This window comes from Enhydra lutris, unplaced genomic scaffold (assembly GCF_002288905.1).
Source record: "Enhydra lutris kenyoni isolate GAN:26980312 unplaced genomic scaffold, ASM228890v2 scaffoldscaffold15, whole genome shotgun sequence".
Taxonomy (NCBI): Eukaryota; Metazoa; Chordata; class Mammalia; order Carnivora; family Mustelidae; genus Enhydra; species Enhydra lutris.
Genome location: NW_019154099.1, coordinates 62,727,544 through 62,748,481, shown reverse-complemented (window position 1 = coordinate 62,748,481; position 20,938 = coordinate 62,727,544). Strand labels below are relative to the sequence as shown.

At 62.2% G+C, this 20,938-nt stretch overlaps 1 protein-coding gene across 1 annotated transcript in view; it reads right to left on the bottom strand.

Moving 5' to 3' along the window:
* Window positions 1-20,938, bottom strand: part of LOC111147046 (MCF.2 cell line derived transforming sequence like) — a 127,089-nt gene that overhangs the window by 28,977 nt on the left and 77,174 nt on the right. Inside the window, exons 3-5 of the mRNA XM_022502910.1 lie at window positions 18,919-19,002; window positions 16,214-16,328; window positions 2,723-2,813 (exon numbers count right to left, since the gene is read on the bottom strand). Of these exons, the coding sequence (XP_022358618.1) occupies window positions 2,723-2,813; window positions 16,214-16,328; window positions 18,919-19,002 (290 nt within the window). The remainder of the gene's footprint in view (window positions 1-2,722; window positions 2,814-16,213; window positions 16,329-18,918; window positions 19,003-20,938) is intronic.

Genomic DNA, 20,938 nt, shown 5'->3' with positions numbered 1-20,938 from the left:
GAGGGAGCACAGGCCACCAAAGCCGCGGTCTGGTCCACAGCCGCAGAGGACAGCATCACTGGGTCCACTCTGTCCCCAGCCCGTTCTCTTGCACGAGGTCGAGCGTGCCAGCTCTGTCTCCCCCGGCCTGTCCCACCGCACAGCCACGGTGGAGGTCTCAGCACACACGCCCGGGCTCAGGGATGGCCGCCACACCCAGGGCAAGGGGACCCGGCTCACAGCCTCCTGACCACCCTGCGGGACGGCTCAGCACTGCCTCAGGCACCCCACGTGTCTGCAGCTCAGCTCACAACCCGCGGCCCGGCAACGGAGGGTGGTCTGCACCCCACCGGGCCGCACGCTTCTTGCTTCCTCTGTGCTCTGTTCTCCAGTGCCCGGTGCCCGCACAGCTCCAGGCACGGAACAGAGGCTCCACAAACGTGCTAACCGCACGCGTGGGTTTCGGGCAGTGACAACGCAGTAAATTCATACAATCAAAAGAACTGGAGTTAATGAGAAATCCTGACAAGTGTGGAGATAATGCTAACTGCTGGGGCTTCCAAGCCAGTATTGGGAGCCCCGAGGCTTACAGGGAAAAAGAAACTCTAAAAGCTTCTGTTTTAATTGTGTACAAATTTGTGAAAACGTTAAAACGCAAACACAAACTTTTCAGTTTTTTCACAAAACAAAGGTTTAAAGATGGGCCGGCTGGCCTTCGAACCCCCCTGGCCATGCAGTCACGACACAGGGACCCAGGATGGGCCTTGGTGAGAGGAGGGTGTGGCTCGATGGAGGGGGTGCTCGCAGGCCACCTCAGGTCTTAAAAATAACATCTCTCTTTCTTAAGAAACTATCCTGTATTTGGGGATGCTCCTGTGCCTACCCAGGAGCGACCGACGGCCTCGAGAGACATTCACGGACGACCCATCTCGCCCGGGGCCTGGGCTGGGCGCCTGCTGCGGGAAGATGGGCCAGACCGCCAGGAACCTGTGACGAGCATGCTGGAGTGGCCGTCCTTCCAGAGCGGGAGGCTGCGTGGGGCACTGCGCCGTGGGGAGACAGGGAGCAGGAGGAGCAACGGGCAGAGGCAGTTCCGTGCTGGGACAAGGGCCTTCCGGGGACAGGCGTGCGTGCAGAAGAGGAGATGCCCGTGACCAGCACAGAGGATGTGCCCGGGAGGGCGTTAGGTCAGGGCTAGATAAACGTCAAAGGCCTGAGACTAAATCTGGAAAACGTTGTTATTATAACTGTGTTACGTTCTGGAACAACAACATACTTGGCTGGGAACATTTTCACGTTCAACCCAGGCCCGATGTACTGATTTAAGAGATACTCTTCCTAAGTCTCCTGTGCATCTGCCCCGTGGTTCTAACATGTCGCTCTGACTTGGCCTCTGCCACGTGACAGCACGCACAAGCCCACTCTAGAGTTTAGAACAAGGACGCGGACACGTTGGCTGTTAACTCCTGATGGCGTTTCCCAGTGCTTTGTGGGCCTCACCGGATTTTAAAGGGAGAGCTAATTTCATAATGAGCCTACTTCTTCTGAAGCATTTCTAAGTGTTTTGATTTGTTTCAGATAAATGATGGCACAGGCCATGTGTGGGGGTGGGACGAGGAGCGGGACACACGTGTGGGGGTGGGGATGGGGAGAGGGACGCGTACTGGGTGGTGCGGGGACACCTTTTCTCAGAAAGACAAAGGTGGGACCCGTGAGCCCAGGGACATGTTTGCACCGAAGCTATGCACAGGACAGACAGCGGACTCCGAGCCTCCAGCCACCGCGGTGCCGGACAGCGGACAGCGAGGCATCCGTGCGGGAGGGAGGGGTTCATCTGTCACACTGGGAGCCGCAGCACAGCCGCCTCTCAGGTCAGCAACCAAAGATGGTGTGTGTGTGTGTGTGTGTGTGTGTGTGCACACGTGTGAACACAGACCCAGAGCAAGAGGTTAGGGGGATTTCCCTCCATCAGGTTGGGTGTTTAAGACGTGCGTGGGAGCAGTGGAGCTGTTTGGGCCAGCGACCGCGGCCGCGACTGCTCCTGGTCCCCTCGCTGCAGTGAGCCAGCGTGGGTGGCACGCTCCATGTGGAGCTCGTGGGCAGGGCAGAGCTGCCGACTTAACTCTCCCCCCCCCCGCCGCCCGATCGTCACCGCAGGCTCAAAACAGCGAGCACGGAACCACCCAGAGCCGCCCTTCTGAGCGTGGAAGGTGGCCACGGGGTCACTGGCCACAGGCCCAGGAACCAAGGAGGGTCAAGGTGTCTGGGTTGCTGGAAAACTAAAGGGTAAACACGCCTCTTGGAAAGGAAAATGTCAGTTAGGGAAAGCCCCTCAGCACAACTGCAAATTCGTCGCCTGAAGATTCTCTGGATGACACAGGACGTGCCGCTAATTCAGGACCTTGTGTCCCCTGAGGAGCGAACACACGCCCTCGGTGTCGCCCCGACCCAATGGTCAGAACAAACCGGCTGCTGGAGTGGTTTCTAAATGACAAGGAGCCCGCTCGAAGCGACCGCGTCTGAGAATACACACACGCACACGCGCACGCGCACATGCGCACGCACACACGCTCCAGTGAGTCCAGCAGCCCAGGGGGCCGCGGGGCCTGGCACACTGCACAGTCGGGCCAGCAGAGCGCAAGCCATCACCAGCAGACGGGCGGCTAGGGCAGAAGCGGTGCTGTCATCCAGCCCAGGGGACGGGCAGGGGTGGGCGTCACAGAGCCCGGGCACCCACACTTACTGCTATCCGCAGGATCGACGCCTTCACGGACGTCCATTTGTCCTGCCTTCGGTCTATGACCAGGATGAATCCGATGCCAGCATCCTGCAAGCTGAAACGGGGACAGAGATGGGCGTTAGCACGAGCAGGCTCACGGGCGTTCGCGTAAGCTCGGAGGAAACCTCACACGCCGGGAAGCCCGGGGCGGCTTCCGCCCTGCACGGTGAAAGGCGTGCCAAGTCGGCATCTGAGCAGACAGCTGTGCTTCCATGAGCCTTGTCCGGGCAACCTGCAGAGCGTCCTATCTAAAGACGGACAGACACCCACTGTGTGCTGCTCACACTCCCAGCCCCACGGCGGCCATCTCGTGGCACAAAGACCCCGGCAGACCCCCCTTGCGACCCCTTCTGTTCCACCCCAACAGCCGATCATGGTCCTTTCCGGGCTGACCAGGCGGCTGCGCCCTCCAAAACAAGTGTTGGGCTCCAACGCCACATCGGTCCTGGCATCTGAGGTCCCTGCATGTGTCCACGTTATAACGTGGCATTGCTTGACGGCATTGCTACACTCTGGGGAGAAGATCCCCGAGGCGTCCACAGGCTCACAAGCGTCTGTCAGCAACAGGAGGCAAGAAGTGGCTCCCTGTGGCGATGGTGCCTGTGGCAGAGAGAGCACCAAGTGGCCACAGAATGACAGGTCCGACCTCAGCCCAGCACACACCCGAGTCGCCATGGGGACCGGCGAGGTCCGGTCCGTGGGACAACCCCACAGCCAGGCCAATCGTGTGCGCCCGCTGCGGCCGCCAGCCCAACCCTGCCGCGGGAAGAAGGACCCAAGGTGCCGACGTGAGTTGCTCATCTCCAAGTCTGTGACCTTCTGTGCGAAGCCACCTGGGCGTGACAGGACGACACAGAGCAGGTGCCAGTGATGCGGCTGGAAGGCTGGGTGGCTGCACACGTTACGTAACAAAGCCAGGGCTGTCCACGTGTCCTTCCTGCTCCGCTTTCAAGGGGCGACGGCCATGCGCAGAGCAGGGGTGCGGCCGGCTCTGTGCGCTCCCCTGCACCAGGGAGGAGGGGCTCCACCTGTTCCCTGCGCTCTGGCTCAGTCATGGCCACAGCCTTCGGGGGCTGCAGGCCCAGGCGTCAGCTTTCGTCCAGAGTAGCCCTTCTGCGTGGACACGGGCCCCGCGTGCACCCCTGGTCAGAGCCTCGATCGCGCTCCGACCGGGCCCCCTGGCGCTGCCGTGGAACGGGGTCGGCTCTTTGGCAGGGAAGGTCTGTTTGTCGCTTGAGCGTCGGTGCCGGCAGTGGGGTCCACGGCAGCCACACTCCCCACACGCTGCCCGCAGCTGGCCGGGCTGAGGCTGGGCGGGCCAGCGAGGAAGCTGCCAGGCGAGGGGAACCCCGGTTCCCACACTCTGTCCTGGGCTGGCTGCGGGAGCCCGGGGAGCCACGGCAGGGAGGAGAGGAGACAGCTTCTCCGGGCAAACTCTGTCCACAGCAGGGGCTCTGCCGAGACCGCCCTCCCAGCCACGCAGCCACACAGCCCCCCTGGAGGGGTCGCACAGCCTCTCAAGCCCTGAGCAGAGATCGTCACAACCACCGGACCAGGAGCACGCGCCCCGTTCTCCAGGAGAGGCACTGCCAAGGGGGCCGGCGATGGGCCAGGTCTCTGGGGGCTCCTCGAGGCACACGGATCATCTCAATTTCCCTCAAAAACGGGCACCCAAACACTGTCGGCCTCTTGGGGCTGCTGCGAGGGCGAATGGGTCATTCCTGAAACCCATCAAGGGCTTGGTAACTGGATTCTCACTCTTGCTGCCTGACCCCATGTGTCCCCTCTTCAGAGAAGGCCCAGCTCCGTGTCTCCCCTTCTCACTGAAACGTCCCCTGGAGGGGACTCCCTGTCGTCCACGATGGGTAGGTTCCCTTCACCATTCCACCTCAGACGTGGGAACCCCACGCCTCGTTGGAACTTCCGAACCCAGAACATTCTCTCCTGTGGCCCAAACGCACCCATTTTCTGCCACAAAGCCCACACACTGGGCCCCACACTGAGCCCAATGCCCTCAGCTGAGTGTTGGCGTTTATGCAAATGCACGGCCACGGGCAGGGCCAGGGGTGCTGGCCACGGGCAGGGAGGGCCCCAGGGCCTCAGCCCCTCTCCCCATATCCCTTCCACACTGCCACCGCTGTCATCGGAAGGCCGGCGTCACACATGGGCACTGATCAGAATACGGCAAAACGCCTGTCAGCAGCCCCAATTAAAACAAATTAATAAGATTACAAGTGAAATACAAGGAGGGAGGGGCGCCTGGGTGGCTCAGTCGGTTAAGCCTCCAACTCTCGGTTTCAGCTCAGGTCTTGGTATCAGAGTTGTGAGTTCAGGCCTGCACTGGGCTCCATGCTGGGTGTGGAGTTTGCTTAAAAAATGTGTGTGTGTGTGTGTGTGTGTGTGTGTGTATTTATTATAGATATATAATCTATATTTATATTGTATTTGTCTGTATATACACACACACAAAGAAATTCTACATTAACTTATCCCGAACGCCAGATCTACTTTTAACCCTCGTGACAGCCCCACAAGGAGGGGGGCTATCTCTCCAACCCAGGGTCGAGAAATGTAGGCTCAGAGAGGTTCAGTCACTTGCCCAAGGTCTCACAGCAGATGAGCACGGATGGGCTAAACCCCGGGCTCTGACTCTGGGTGCCCTCAGTCCCCTGTAAGCTGTCTCCCGAGCCAAGTCCACCCCCTGGAACAGAGCGCCCCTTCCCACCTCTCCCATCCCCGGACAGCCCCCTACATGGGCCCAGGCAGGAGCCCTCCTCGGGGTCTCGGCACCGCTCCCGGGGGTCAGGGGATGTGCTGAGGGAGCGCTGACCCCAGAGGCAGACGCTGAGGCTGCCCACATGCCAGACCCAGCTTGGGCCGGGACACCCCTCCTGCACACCCATCCTGTCTGCCACTACCCTGGGGACTCTGGCCCACAGCAACACAGACTTAGGAAGCTGAGGCATCTTCAGGACGTGGACACTTTCTAGCTTCCCACACGCCACACAGCTGCTGTTCCCGAGCAAAACCGTGCAGTCCGTGCCACCAACAGCTGGGGACAGTAGCACTGACCACACCTCCCAGAGGAGGGTCCCGCTGTGTCCCCCGGGGGAAAGGACTCAGGGGAGCCCTGCTTCCAGCCCCCAGCCATGGGCCTCTGAGCTCAAACATCCAGGGGACAGGGCAACCCATGCTAGCATCCCTGAGAAGCCGCCCCCCAGGGAACCCGGTGCTCCAGGCTTGGGCTGGTGGTGTGGACGGGGATGGCAGTGGGAGAGGCCGGCAGCCACACTGAAGGGTTCCAGTACGCAGGACACACACGGCCTAGCAGATGGACGGACGGCTGCCTCAGACCCTGCCTTGGCTGGCTTGGAGTGGCCTCTGGCCAGCCGCCCAGCCTCTGAGTGAGGCTGACAAGCTCACATAAACTCTGTTTCTGGGTCCACCACACCAGTGCCCTCCCTAACACCTGGGTGGCCTTGGTGGCCCAGGCCCACAGCCCTGCCGTGTGGGTGCCCCCTCCCCATCCCTGGGCAGGAGCAGGGAGCGGCCTAAGAATAGTCTGGAAGCAAGGGCTGGGCGGTCCCCTGACAGTGAGCTCTGTGGTCAGCTGCACCCCTAGGCCCGCCCCTGGCCAAGCTGCACTTCGTTCCCAGGCCCGGCGGGGACGTGGGGGACCTACTTGTTTACACAGGCTGGTCACAGCCCCGGCTGGAGTCGCAGGCAGAAACCAGGCTTACGGGGCGAGAACATGTCGGCAGAGGGTGGCCGTGCTGGGGACAGCAGAGGGATGGAGCCGGTACACCCCTGCGACCGGAGCGCGCTGCCTCTCCCACAGCAGCGTGCACACGGGACTCAGGGCTGGGTAACGCGCCCCAGTGGGCCACCTCTCTGAGGAGCTCCCAGAGGCCACTGCTGCTGGTGCAAGACAACACGGCCAGTCCCGCAGACAAGCCCTGAGGGCTTCCTGTGAGGCAGAGGCCGTCCCAGACCCAAGCTTCTGTCCCAGGAAAGCCCAGAGAAGGACACTGGGAGGCAGGGGCAGGGGTAGCAGCTGCCGGACTGAGGCCTGGGCGGGGCCAGCAGGCAAGTGCCCCAGACAGAGGGGTGGGGGCGACTGGGAATCAGCTGCCCCAGACTCACGACGACGGGACATTGGGGTGGAGCAGAGTGGAGGGGCTCAAGGACACGGCAGAGAGGTGTCGGGGGGCGTCCTGCTGGCGGGAGGGGGGTAGAGGCAAGCCCTCGGGGGGCGGTGGCAGGGGTGTACACTGGGGCCGTCAGGAGGAGACGCCCTTAGGAAAAAGTCTTGGGGAAGCAGGACGGTACTGCCTCTCCAGGTCCGAGACAGCGGGGGGGGCACGGCCTCCAGGAGCAGCAGAGGGGCTGCGTGGGGTCCCCATCGGTGCATTCCCCCTCCCCCGGCTGGCCCCTTCCATTAGGTGGTCTGCACAGGGCCGCAGGGCTCGCTGGAAGACAAGTCCCAGAGCAGCTTGTGACCGGGCTGGCCACACTCATGGTTTGGGGCACGCGGGGTGCGCACCACAAGGACCCAGCGCAGGACTGAGAATGCACGCTGACCAATGGTGCCCTCTTGTGGCCAGAAGTGAATGCTGCCTGCGACCCAGGCGGTCCCATGGTGCCCACCAGGAACGTGCGGGACAGGCCCACTTCACAGGCTGCGCTGGGGGGGACAGTGAGTTCCAGGGCCCCCCCCATCTGTCCGCCCTCCGCTCTCTCTCCTCTGGGAATGGTCAGGGGTCCCAGCTGCCTCCCGGGGATAGGGTGTTTGGGAATCTTCCCTGCCAGCTGTCTGAGGGGCCAGAGCAAGCTTCTGAAAGCTGGGACGATGGGCCGGTTGTAAGACAGTCCTGCTTCACGGCAGAGCTGTCAGTGCTGGGGCCCCTGTCTTCCCACGGGCTTGGTCCAGATTTCCAAGCACTGGAGGGAGCGGAGCTGAAGCCGTCCCCTGATTCCCAGGAGGCTACGGGCCGCACCTGCTTCCCGAGTCCCAGCCCCACTGGGAGAGCCCCCACCGGCCAGAGCATCACCTGAGGGCGCTTGGCCCGGTTATTTGAAGTTAGCGGCTGTGGAGGGACGGCGGGCTTGTTCCACTTGGCCTCCTTCTCTGGGTGGACAAGAGGCTCCTCGGAAAACCGCTGCTATCAAGCTGATGGTTATGGACAAACCCGGGCTTACCCTTCTACCTTCCTTTTAAATTGTCAATCAAAGACCCCAGAGCTTGGAGGGGCTGGGACAGGATCCCACAGCCCTCTCACGGGGCAGGCTCAGAGGTGAGCCTTGCTGGGGCTCCAATGCTGGGCTGGGAAACACCCAGAAAGACTCCTATGACCCAAGCCACCTCTGTCCTTGTATGTGCGAGGGACAGCGTTTGGTCACATGCCGTCTGTGGTGGCTACTTGGACCCTTCGCTGCCCAAACTCCTGGAAGGCATCTAGAGCCTCACCCACTGACTCACCCATCTCCTGCCATGCCCGGGCCCCAACCCAGCCGTCGGCACAGGGCACAAACAGCTAGACACAGGGTGGGTTCCTCCAGCCCACTGAGGGCGGCGTCCCTGTGCTCCTGAGCCCAGTGCCCAGGACCTGAGGGTCCACTGACCTGCGCCAGTCCTCCGCCCATCAGGGATCGCTCCCCGATCCCATCCCGATGCCATGTCCGCACTCACCACCACTCACTGCCCTTCCCCAGCCCCGCCAACTTGCAACTTTCTTTCCACCAGCAGCAAAACTGTCTCCTTAATTGTGGCTACAAATCCCTTTAAAGAAGTTAAACTAGGTTACTATTGTCTCCCAAAGACTGACTAGGCAGATGGACACCGCCCGTGTCTATAAAACAGAGCTCTGACCCACGACCTGCAGCGACCAGCCCAGAAACCAGCCCACCACGTTGGCCGCAGCTGAGACAGCCGGGCTGCCACCAAGAAGCCGCTGCGGGAAGGTGACTGCTGTCTCCAGCAGCAATCCTGGAAGCCAGACGCCCCCCCCACCCCGTGCCTGCCCCCTGCACCACCTGCCCCTGCTGGCTGGGATGTGATCTGTCACGGCCGCTTCCCCAGCTCTCGTCCTGTGTCCAGGGACCAACCAGAGAAAGCCCAAGGTGCTTCCCTGACCCTCCTGCTGGAGGACGAGGGTCCCACGCTGCTCAGTCAGTCCGCATCTGCGAGCGATGTTTTCTGGAGTGTGAACACCTACAGGTTCCGGCGAGCCGGGAGGCCTCGAGGTCGGGCTGCACGGACAGCGAAGGTGAAGGGTTTAAGGAGCAACAGCAGCCGGTGGGGGTTCCGAGCCCCCACAGCTCCTGCTCGGCCCGGGGGCTCAGGCCCTACGGCCGGAGGACAGTGAACAGGTGCCTCTCGGGCGTGAAGGGACCTCGGGTACCCAGGACACCTCAGCAGCATCAGGCCTGTGGTGACAGCGTCTCCGAGCAGCCCCCAGGAGGCTGGCTGAAGCTGGCACGGGCACCGCAGGAGACACGGCCGGGGCAGTGGGCAGGACCCTGGCAGGAGGCAGTCACAGGCCGTTGCGTGTCCCAGACCGTCCCCGGCCTGGGGCAGGACGGCTGTCAGGTGCAGCATGGCCTTCTGTGGCAGGGCTCTGGGGTCTAGGGCCCTGAGGGCCGGGCCAGCCTGGGGGACAGGCAGGTGTCTGGGGGTAGACGGTGCTGCGGAAGCATGGCCTCAGGCACGAGCCACCCCTCCCAGGGCCCGGGACCACGGCAAGGCCTCTCTGTCCCTCTCTTCCTCTGTCCCTCGCCCCACAGTCAGACCGCCGTCTGCAGCCTGTCTTCTTTTGTAAGGAAATGTCGTGGGCGTCTTTGTCCTTGGAACTCACGGGCCCAGGTCTGAACCGAGAATGTGGACCATCCCCTGAGCTCTCCATCCGGGACTCCCGGGCTGTTTCTTCTCTCTTCTTAGGAGTCCGAAATCTGCCCGTTGTGGTACCGTTTCCGTGACGTGTTTACCTAACACCGGTCAGGGTTTTATCCCAGTGGAAACAGTTAAAAAAAAACCCTCCAAGCTCCTTTTAAAAACTCTCCCGCCCATGGTAACCGTCTGTTCCGAGTCCCTCGGGTCCCGTCGCGGCTGCAGAGGCTCAGGCCGGCACAGTGACATCACCGCTCCGGCACAACCCAAGGACTAGCCCATTAAGAACAAACCAACCCACAGGAATTTCTCTGAAGAGCCTGAAACCTGCATGTTTACGTTATGTTCCAGCTTTTCCCGCAAATCAATCAATATTTGCTTCTGACGAAAACAAACACAGAAAACCCAAACTATGATATCGGGGCAAATCCTCCTGAATGTACCCGGAATTTCACTCACGACCATGGGGCAGGAGCAGGGACAGGCACGGACAGCCCGGAGCTCAGCCGCCCAGGTTCTCGGGAGCTCCATGGTGCACGAGGAAGCCGGGCATCTCATCTGCTTCCACGGGTGATCCCTAACCCAGCTCCGAGACATCGCGTCCCCCAGCAGCCGACGCACGGACCAGCACGTGTCCCAGACAGAGCTGTGGACGAGCCGGATGCAGGAGGACATGCACCGCAGATCCCACTTCCACAGCTCCTGGAGTGTCAGGTTTGTGGTGTCGAACGGGACGGTATCGTTTCGGAGAACGAGAAGGCTCCGGAGACGTGTTGCACAGCAATGGGAACATACTGGTCTTACTGCTCTGTGCACTTAGAGATGGCTACGATGGTGAGTCGTTTGTTAGGAACATCTTACCATCCACTTTTTAAACACTATTTTAAAAAAATCTTAGGAACCACACAAATGCCTTAAATACATTAAAAAAGAGGTTGCATAGGGTCCGCCAGTTCTTTGAATCATTGAGAGAACTACTTCCCAGGGTCATAAAGTTACCACTGTTGGAAGTCAGACCCATGCAGAGAACCTTCTGGAATCTCAGTACCTGCCCCAGGCTCGCGCTGCAGGCCTGGAGTGCCGCACTCTAGGACCTGCCGCCTCTTCTGTCCTGATGCTCTCAAGCCCGGACCCCATCTGACTCCTTCCCCCTGCGTCTGCCACAAGTGTCTCCTCTCCCCCATGGCTGAAGCCCGAGCACATGTGTCCCCTGTGCCACCTCCAGCCACGTGGGACTGACATGCTGCGGGGTGATAGCAGCGAAGGAAAGGCTTCCCAGCCTGCAGCCCGTACCTCTCACAGCAGAAGGTCCTTATTTCCAAGGAGGGCAAGAGCCGTGGTCTCTGCTCCTGCGCAGGGAGTCAGGGTACTAATCTCTTGCCCTTTTCTTCATAAATCAGGGCGTGGCCGCTGGTGACCTGCTCTCCCCATCGCGGACAGAACCCGCTCCCATCTGAGCTGCCCAGTGTGGCCACGTGTGAACAGAAATATGGGGAGCACGACCGACTCCTGAACTGTCCTGTTCAGATAGTTTTCATTTTTAAGTTGAAATGGCCACACCTGGCTATCACATCGTTGGCGGTGACAGAGAAAGGTCATTGCAACCAAGGAAGAGGGCTGCAGGGGACAGGGAGCTTCTGGTCCCTGCCAGGAGTGCATGGCCAGGAAGACAAAGAGACGGAGCCCGCAGGGAGGAGGACCGCGTGGTGGGTGGTGGTCACTGAGCTCCCAGAGCTCGTCGTCATGAGACGACGGGGTGAGCAAAGTCGTGGACGGCAAAAGCCCTTTACTTGCTAGTCACAGAGCTAGGGGAGGAAGGACCTCCCCGCCATGGCATCGGAGACGCATTACACACAGATCACCCCCAAGGTGTTCCATCTCAGAACCCCAAAACCAGCTACATGCAGGACAAGGCTCTTCGTTACAGGGGAATCTGCAGGGAAACAGGAGTACAGGTGAAGCCGCGTTGGGCTGGGAGGGCTTGACGTGACTCCAAGAGCACAGGCTCCAGGGGCTGCTGGGAAGGGTCCCCGTGATGCACTCCGGATGGAGCTGGGTCGTGCCGGGCACACCTGTGCCTCCCAGCGTGGAGAGGCACGTGCCCCTGCATGGAACAAGGTTTCCACAGTACCCAGGCTCATCCACGTGGGGAAGGAGGCCGGCGTGCGTGGGGGCCTCCACTTCTCCGTGCACAGTGTGAGGGCTCAGTACACACTCACGCGCGCACACCTGTCTCTACATTCGGACGCTGTGGCAAAACCCAGAAATCCCGTCAGCAGCAGGAAGTAAGGTGCTTCCGAAAGCACCTGCTTCTCTTCTTTAGCACAGTCCGTGCACATGATGTGTGTGTACACGTGTGTGTGCATGTGTGTGCGTGCATCTGTGTACGTGCATGCTTGTGCACACACGTGAGAGGCTGTACGTGCCCATCGTGGGGGCAGGCGGGGGACAGGCTCTCTCTCCCCCGTGTCTGGGTGATTGAACCAGCCAAGGAAAGTCAACGTCATTATCCCCTTCAGCTAACCCTAGAGGCTCCTGAATTCTGGTTTAACTGCTGCAGAGGAAGGCGACCCTCCAAACCCGGGGGGAGGGGTGCATGAGGCCTCCGGGGCCCAGCCTGGGGGGCCTGCAGGGCTCCTGTATGGAGGTGCCTGTGCAGGGCTCCTAAGCTGCTTTTTCAAAGAAAAGTTGGGAATCTCTCTTCATGTTGGCAACTCTGTGCACGTGTGACTGTGCACGAGTGTGCATGTGTGGACATGTGAGTGCACAGGTGCATGTGCCTGTGCAAAGTAGTGTCGCACGACTCTGTTTGTGGGGACGGACAGGATCACACCGAGTTTGGAAGCCAGTGCTGCCACAGGGCGGGTGAGAGGAAGGAGGAGGTTGGCTGGGAGCAAGCTTGGAGGGGGAGGGGCCGGGGCGGATCTGTAGGAGGGGGCGGGGCCCAGGTTTAGAGCCACAGGTGCCGGCCACTCCCTCCCTCTGAGCCGGGGCCCCTCACCTCCCTTTCCTCTTGTTCTTCCCAAAAGCCCTCCCCTGTGCACAACCGACTTCATTTACTGAGAACAGAAGTAGCAGGATGGGATTTGGTTCACTGTGGGATCCAAGTGTGTCCAGAACCCAGACATTTCTCGCAGACAGCGGTGGGGTGACCGGCCCAGGGCGCCCCTCTCTGGCTTGGTCCCTGCTGTGTGCAGGTCACAGATGCCCCCCCGGGGCAGGGCCCTGCGGATGGTGCTGAGTGAGCCCCTGAGGAAGGGCCAGAGTCCGAGGGACAAGCATGGCGAGACGTAAACCTCCACGGTGGGGAGAGCTCCAAGGGCCGTCCACAGAGAGGCCCCCACGGGGCTGGACACCAGCTGACGGCTGACTGACCGTCCCAGCGCCTTTCCACGCTCCCTTGACCGAGGTTTCTGGAAGACCACGTTTCCCATTTACTGTGTGTGCGGCACACGGACAAGGCCCGCTGCGGCGTGATGCCGGACTGCCACGGTAACTACCAGTCAGTGTCGTGGCTGAGCCCGGGGCATTTGCACACACGATGAGGATGACCCACGCAGCACATAGTAGGGTGTTTTCAAAGATGAAGCAAAACAACGAGTTTATATCTCAGAGAAGCAGCCTGTGTGCGAGCTCTGCACGTTCGACGGGCACCACCGTGGAAAAGCCCAGGCCGGGCCATCATGCTGTCCTTCCCCCTGGAGGCCCTGCGGCCCTGCAGCCACAGCCTGGGGGAGGGGCTGCGCCCTGTGTTCTGGACGGGGCCCCACCATCTCCCCACCCTGGCGGGTCAGGACAGGTCTGTGCGGGGGCGGTGGTGGGGGCATCCCGGGTCCCCACGGGAGAGCCGAGCCATGGCCCCTCCCAAGCTGCGGCCATCCTGCAGACGTGGCATGTCTCTGTCATTCCCTGTGGGTGTGGTTTCTGCCCCATGGTGTAGGCGAGCAGGACTGTGGGGAACGCAGCCGCTCTGGGGTTAGACGGTGCTGCCCCTTCTCTAGCGCTCTGCGCAAACAGGACCCCTTCGGGAGCCGACCTCCACAGCAACACCACAGTCGGGACTGACAACCCTCCTGAGGCAGCGGCGAGAGCCCCAGGAGAGGCTGCGGGGCCCGCCTCATGTTCGACGGCCACCCAGCACCCGATTCCTGTCCTTCTGTGGGACCCCTCGGGGGCCCTCCGTGGTCGTCTCACATCACAGTCATGCGGTGTCGGGCAGGCCCGGATCCGCCTCTTGGGCACTTGCACTTTCCGTCACCCACCTCCAGAGAGGAGGGCAACGTGAGAAAACTGCACACTGACCACCGCCCACAGCACTGAGCCCAGGGCTCCAAGCCCCTCAGCAGCTCGACAGCCCCAGGGAGTGAGAGGCCCAACGTCATCTCCTTCCCTCTGCCGCACATGGGCCGTGCCCATGCTCTCGGAGAGCAGCGTTCCGAGAAGGGCCCCTTCTGCTGGGGTAGAAGAGGAGAGACGGAAGTCTGCTCTCCTAGCGGAAGCGGCAAGGGCGGAGGAGACGTCACATCAGGCAGCCCGTGACCCACTTCACTTGCCTGCAAATGCACTTCCTCAGTCCCGCACGCGCCGGCCAGGTGCCTGCTGTTCCCAACCTGCGACCTCAGGCAGGCGTGGACCAAAACCACGCTGTCATCTCCACATTTCAGATAAGGTCCAGGAAGCCTGGTGGGCAAGGGGCCCTGAGGTGGACGGCCTGCTTCCTTCTCTAGGTGGGCGTGATGGAGGGCCTCCCTGAGGAGGTGGCCTGAGGCATGAAAAGGAGCCATCTGACATGGTCCCCTGAGGGGCAGCAAGTGCAAAGGCCCCGAGGCCAGAAGGCCCGAGAGTGTGCCCTGAGCCCAGCTGTCCCCTCCCAGCATCGTGCTTGCTGTGGCCTGGGGACAGGGCTTACCTCCACATCAGACCTGGATCACTAGCTATTGACATCTCCAGATATAACATGATTCTTTGACTTTTAAAACTCTAAGAATGACGAGAAACAGAGTGCCTGGTGACCTCCAGCCCTGCACTGAGCCGTCTCTGCAGCAAGGCCACCACTGCCCACTCCGGGCACCGAGTCCTGGGCTGGCCGCCATGTCCCAGACTCAGGACGGCCCCCACCCAGAAGACCAGGGACTGCACTGGCGTCCACGGTCAGCTGCCAACCCCAGCCATCACCCATTTTCTCTCTAAATCCCCTTGAACTTATTTTTCCCCTAAAACCACCGTGAGTTCTGTCATCTCACACTCAAGGGGCTACCTGGTCCCACACTCCTGTCCCACGTGTCCGCCGCTGTGCACATGGGGGAGGGGGCAGAGTTACCATCCTTGGTCTCTACCATGTCAAGCCCGGCGTCCTGGCCTCCCTTACCCAAGGAGCCTCCTCGGTGCCTCTCCCCAGGGAGCCCGCATCATCCCTGCCACCTCACAGCCGTGAGCTTACACTCCCTGCCTGGTGGCCTTGGGGCCAGAGCAGGGCTAAGCCCGCAGGGCTAAGCCTGCAGTCCTGTCTCTGATCCCGAGGCCCAGGGACAGTGAAAAGAGGCGCTCTGAGGTATTGCTGCCCGACCAGGAAGCCCCTCGAGGGCGCAGGGCCAGCCCAGGGACACTAAGGAAAGCTGTTGACTCCCAGGGCGTCTGCTGTCCCTGCTCTGACTCAGCTACCCACAGCCTGGAGCTCGGAAAGAAAGGAGGGCAGACCCCATGTGACCCAGGCCGTGACCCCACCTTTCTCCTGCCAGGTGACTACTCAGCACCCACATCCCTGAGGTGGGCTCTGCACCCCCCAGGTTGCTAGAAGAACTTAAGACCCCCCAGCTCTGACCGGTGACAGGGCATCCCTGGTGGGCAGTTTTCATACGACAAGAACTAGCTGATCAAACTTGTTGTTTTGGTCTGTTTTCTGGCTTAGACTAATTCACGGAGCTCTGAATTGCACGACCTCAGAAACCTGTCCTTACGGACGCGAAGGAATGAGGGCGGCGTCCACGGGGACCCGGGAGGCTGGGCTCCTGCCCTGCAGCTGACCACCTCCTCACCCCAATGTCCCCGGAGGAATGAGGTCACCGCAAGGACGTCCTGACCACCGCACCATGGTGTTTACTCATCAGGGTGTGAGGTCCACGTCTGCACCGCTTCTCGGGGTGCCGTGGGTGTCCCTGGACTGGCCCCAGGTGGTGTGGCTTCCGCCCAGTGTAGCCAGGAGGCCACAGACAAAGCTTCTCTGCCTTTCTGGAAGAGGGGACGCAGAACCACCACTGGGCAAGTTGCTTCTGGGGTCAGTCCCCCACCACGAGGGTGCGAGTGGGACCCCGGGTCAGGCCAAGCCCCAGAGGGTCTCAGAGCCACTGTGCGCTGTGGCCTCCTTCCTGGGGAAAACCCCTGCCAACACACGGTGGCCCTGGTGCCTGACGGAGGGAGGGAGGGTCCCTGGGCCCTGTGGGATCCCAGGGCTGGGGCTGGAGCCCACGTCTCCCAAGGGGAGGGCTTGGGACACCGCCGGCCGTGCAAGGCCCTGAGCCCCCTGGGCACCACCTCCCTCTCTGACTGCCACGGGGCTTAGCGACACGCACCTGGGGATGCTGGTGAGGTAGGTCATGACATTCTGGAACTCCTTGTCGGGGACGTCGCTGAAGGCCGGGTAGTCTGGGAAGGTGATGACGGGGCTGCCGTCCTGCCCGCGCCCACCTGGGGAGAGAGCAAGGCAGCACTGAGCACGGGCGCCTCCCCGAGCTCCAACCTCCGCTTCGAGTCAAACGCGCTCTATCAAGGCTGTGCTTGCTTATCAGGAAAGACGCATGTGCTTCTCAAGGAACCCCTTGGTGCGGACAAGAGTGACGCTCATTCCAATGATCCCCCGTTACCCTGCCTCCACGGGGCCGCCACCAGAACACCGGCTGTGCCACTTCCTGTCCTGCTCGCTCAGCTGACGGGCACGGTTCTCTGTGCCGGGAGCTGCTCTAAACCCTGCACGACGCCTGCTCTCCTACCCTAGCCGACCTCCTAAGGCTTCAGACAATCGGGTCCTTCGACAGTGTGAGGGGGAGGGCAGCGGACAGGTGGGGGCACCAGAGGGACTTTGGTGGAGTCGGGTGTGTGGCTTGGGACCTGGGAACAGGCCGAAGGAAGGCTGAGTTTGGTCTGGGGCTCCCGTGGTCTGAACTGTCCCACCAACGACCCAGGGAGGGGTGGGTGGAGACGGTCCCCCGGAGGGACGGGCCCCCGCCCGCTGGCCCAGCCTGTCGCAGGCAGCCGGAGTGATGCCGTGCTCCTCTCCAGGCCGAGCCGCGAGACACGGCCGTGTCTGCTCTCCCTGCTCGGAGATCTTCCTGGACGCTGACCGCCCCGGAGCAGCAGCCCCAGGCCCACCACCTGGAAGCCCGCCCTGCCAGGGAGGGAGTGGCCGGCTTCTTGTAGGGGTCCCACGCGTGTGAGTGAAGCCCCTGGACGGTCCAGCCAGCCTGCGCCACACGGGGCAAGAACCACGCGGCCAGCCCTTCCGGAATCCCGCCCGGGGACTTAACGATAAACCAATAGAAGGTGTTGTCTCAAGCTCCCTAGGCTCTGGGACAGCCTGAGCAGCGAGTGTGGGCTCCCCACACCCTGGATCTCCTTGGAGGGCACAGGGGCTGCCGCTGCCACAGCTCGGGCCCCTGGGCACCTCCTGGGGTCTCTTGGGCATGGCTTCCCTATGCTGCTGCATGATGACAACGTCAAAGGCAGCAAGTGTGATGGGCACTGATGGCGTGACGCTGAAAACCTCACTGTCTGGGAGATCGGGGGAGCTGGGTGGCAAGCTTGCCCCGACAGATGCAGGGCACACCGCACAGGCGCTGGGGGGGCAGGGTCGGGCGCACCAGTGCCGACATTCACCGTGGGAGGCGCAGGCCGCAGCATAAACTGGACGGTCTCCCGACAGTGTCACTCAGCCGGGTCCCCGGACTCACACCCCTGCGTGCGGAAGGAGCCTGGCCCCCATAATGCCCAGCCGGCTCGGTCAGGCCCACGGAGGATGACCTCACAGCCACCGAGGGGGACCTTCGTCACGTCCACCCAGTCCCCTCCCAAGCCACTGGCTGGTGTTCGAACACTCGAGAAAAGGTCTGTCCGGAGGGACTTGGGGCCGGGGCTCTGCCTCCTCCCTGGGAAATGCCAAGAGTGGTGGGATTATGACCTGGAGGAAGGTCAAGGTCATGAGTCTGGGTCACTGGCACACTGGGGCCATGAGCCTTCAGGATCCTGAAGGGGTGAAAACAGGTTGGGGAGATGAGGGAGCTGGCAGAGGGCCCACAGCCTCCTGGCTAGGCCTTGTCACAGGCACCACGACCGCTGCGTTGTTACGGGGTTCTCACTCCTCTGAAGGACAGCCCCTCCTCCCCGCTTGGGACAACGCCCGTCGCCGGGACGGAGGCTTCACAAGAGGCAACACCACCTTACTGCGGATGAGTCCCCCAGAAACCCCCGTCCCGCTGACAACCTTCAGTACCCACCGGGGCCCGTGAGCTCTGGGACCACACATCAGGGCCACATGTCAGGGCCGTAGGTCAGGGCCCAGCTAGGGGAGCGGCTCCCAGCCCAGGGCACCAGCAGGTGAGCCGGGGAAGGGCCAGGGCAGCCCCGGGAGTGCAGGGGTAGTCTGGGGACTCAGGAGGGGAGAGGCCCGGCTGCACGTAGGGCCACGTGCCTGAGGGGGTGGCCCCGAATGAAGTGCCAGGAACTGTGGCAGGGCAGCCGTGCAGCTGCAGTCACACCCTTAGCATCTGCAATGCGCCAGCACTGTGCAGAGGCTGGGGTCGCGCACCGTGGCCGGCCAGCCTGGACAGCAGGTCGTCCCACAGAGGGAGGGAAAACCCAGGCCTGCGGGAGGCAGCTGCACGCAGGGTCTGGGGTACTGGGAACCCCAGGATAGGCCGCTGGGGCAGTCGGCCGCTCACACGTGTTGGCAGTGCTCCGAGGCCTTCTCCATGTAAGGTACTTGTGCTCAGCCAGGCGGCCCCAGCCCCTGGACGCTGCAAGAGTGAGGTCAGCTGTGCCCTATTCCTAGGAATGTTCTGGAGTCTGCAGGCAAGAGTGCTCGGCCCGCATCCCTCTCAGGACCCCGAGCCGCCCTCCCCCGGGGCACCGCACAGCACTCCCAGCCCTCGGTGAAACCCACAGTAGCCCATGTCATGCGCCGTGTCCCCCGTTCCCACGCTTGGATGGGACCCGCGGAGTCCCAGGGATCCGGGGAGCTCTCAGCCTGGGGCGTGGACCCTCCCCCGGCCCGCCCGGCACTCACCAGACAGATACGCGAAGCGCTTCTTCAGCTGGTCCTGGATGTCCGCGGCGCAGAGCGGGCTGATGTCCCGGTGCATGATTTCATCTGCGGGGAGAGCAGACAGATGCCACTGTCATTCCGAGGAACCCGCCTCACACAGCCACGCACATCCGCGAACACCAAAGGGGCCAGTGGTCATGTGCTTGGAAAAAGGGATTTCGGTTTCCAATGCACAGAAGCCTTTGTTTCTCAGCGCGCAGAACGCTATGTGCTGGGAGGCTCATCAATATTTGAGATGTGGGGAGTGTCAGAGGCACCGAGGGGAGGCGGGCAGGAGGAGGGATGGACAGATGGAGGTGCCGGCAGAGGAGCGCACGGACGCGAGGGCTGGGAGCAAGGACAAGGTGCCTGTGAGTGGCACCCGGGAGCCCACAGCCTTTGCCCCTGCCCTGGAAGGGGTTTGGGTGCCCCCGGGGCCAGTACAGCCCGAGCAGACCCTGTAGGTCAGCGAAGAGACCTGGCCACCACCGCAGGTCCACACCTTCGCACACATATGGGAATGTGCAGGGCTCTGCCCTGTGCACTGGGCCCCCTGCCGGCCTGACGCAGACACAGAGGGCGGGGTGCCCAGCCGGGTCGCTGAGCAGGATGCTGGTGGGAAAGCGGGCTCAGCCTACACGCTGCCAGTCCTAGGGGCCTGGGGTAGGGCTGCCGTGTGTCACCGTGGAGCGCGTGAAGCTGGGGCGCCTGTCCTGCTCTCACGTCTGCAAGCCTCGCCAGCAAGCATGTGACCCGGAGCCAGACCCCTGCAGAATTGCGGAATTCGCATTCTGGGACATTAATACCATTTTTCCAAAGACACTCAGGACCGCACTGATGACTCACAGGTCCTGCTACACCAGGTTATGACCCGGGCCGCAAACCACCTGGAGGCCCCGGTCAGGGAGCGCTCTTCTGTCCTGAAGATCCCCGCGGAGCCGGCAAAACGTACCCTGCTCAGACCAGCCCGGCAGCCGGCTCTTCTGGTCTACAGACAAGCCTGTGTAGACGCTGACACACCGGGCACACAGGCAGGCCCCTTGGGGAGCCGCCTGAACCCGACGTCCTTGCCCGCCAACCCTGCCTATGCTTGAGGGGGTGCGCAGGGCTCTGAGCCTGCTCAGCCCCATGGGCAGCGGTGGCCGTGGCTCTGGGCTCAGGAAGGGACAGCAGCTTGTGTCCATCTCACTCAGAGCGCTGGGACCTACATGGCCTCCCCAAGGGAGGCCACCGCCCATGGGCCATGGGGAGGCTCAGCCGCGGCTCTCCTTTACGGGAGGAAAACAGGGCAGGGGACATCTGCTCCGAGAGAGTTCAGCGCGTGTTCCTAAATTCCAGACCAGGCGACCCGCGCTGCCTGCACACACGCACTCGTTAGCAGCAGGCCTGGACGTGGCGGGGACAGGGAAGACATTCAGATGTTCCTCGTCTCAGCAGGAAGGACTCAGCACGTGGCGGATACCACACCTGTGCACCACTTCAGCCTCCAGATCCCCAGAGATGCTGGTCGTGGAGCACAGACCCCGGGAAGCCAGGCCTCCAAAGTCTGGAGATGTGCCAGGGGCGGGGGAAGGCGGCAGATACTGAGTGGGCAAGTCCCTTAGCCGGGACCCAGCGTCGGTGACGACCATTGCCCAGATCTCACCACCACCAGCACCCCCAACTCCCGTCAGATCCCACCAGCCCATGAGGAAAGACGACCACGGGCGTCCAGGCCTCTGACTGTGGACACTGCATGGTCCCCCTCAGACCATGTCCACCGGCAGAGGCTTCCAGGCAGAACCTCATCCCAGAGTCCAGAGCTCAGTCCTGCACCGCACAGCAGTCTGCGCTGTGCCCGGCTCACCCGATGGCTCGGGGTTTCCCCATGTGCTGGAGATAGGCCTGCCATTACCGACCGTCGCTGCGCTGTCCGACAGACGGACGGTCCCACCGACCAGGTCGCTGTCGACGTGAATTTGGTCCCTCAGGCCTCAGGGCCTTTGCACGAGCAGCTTCCTGT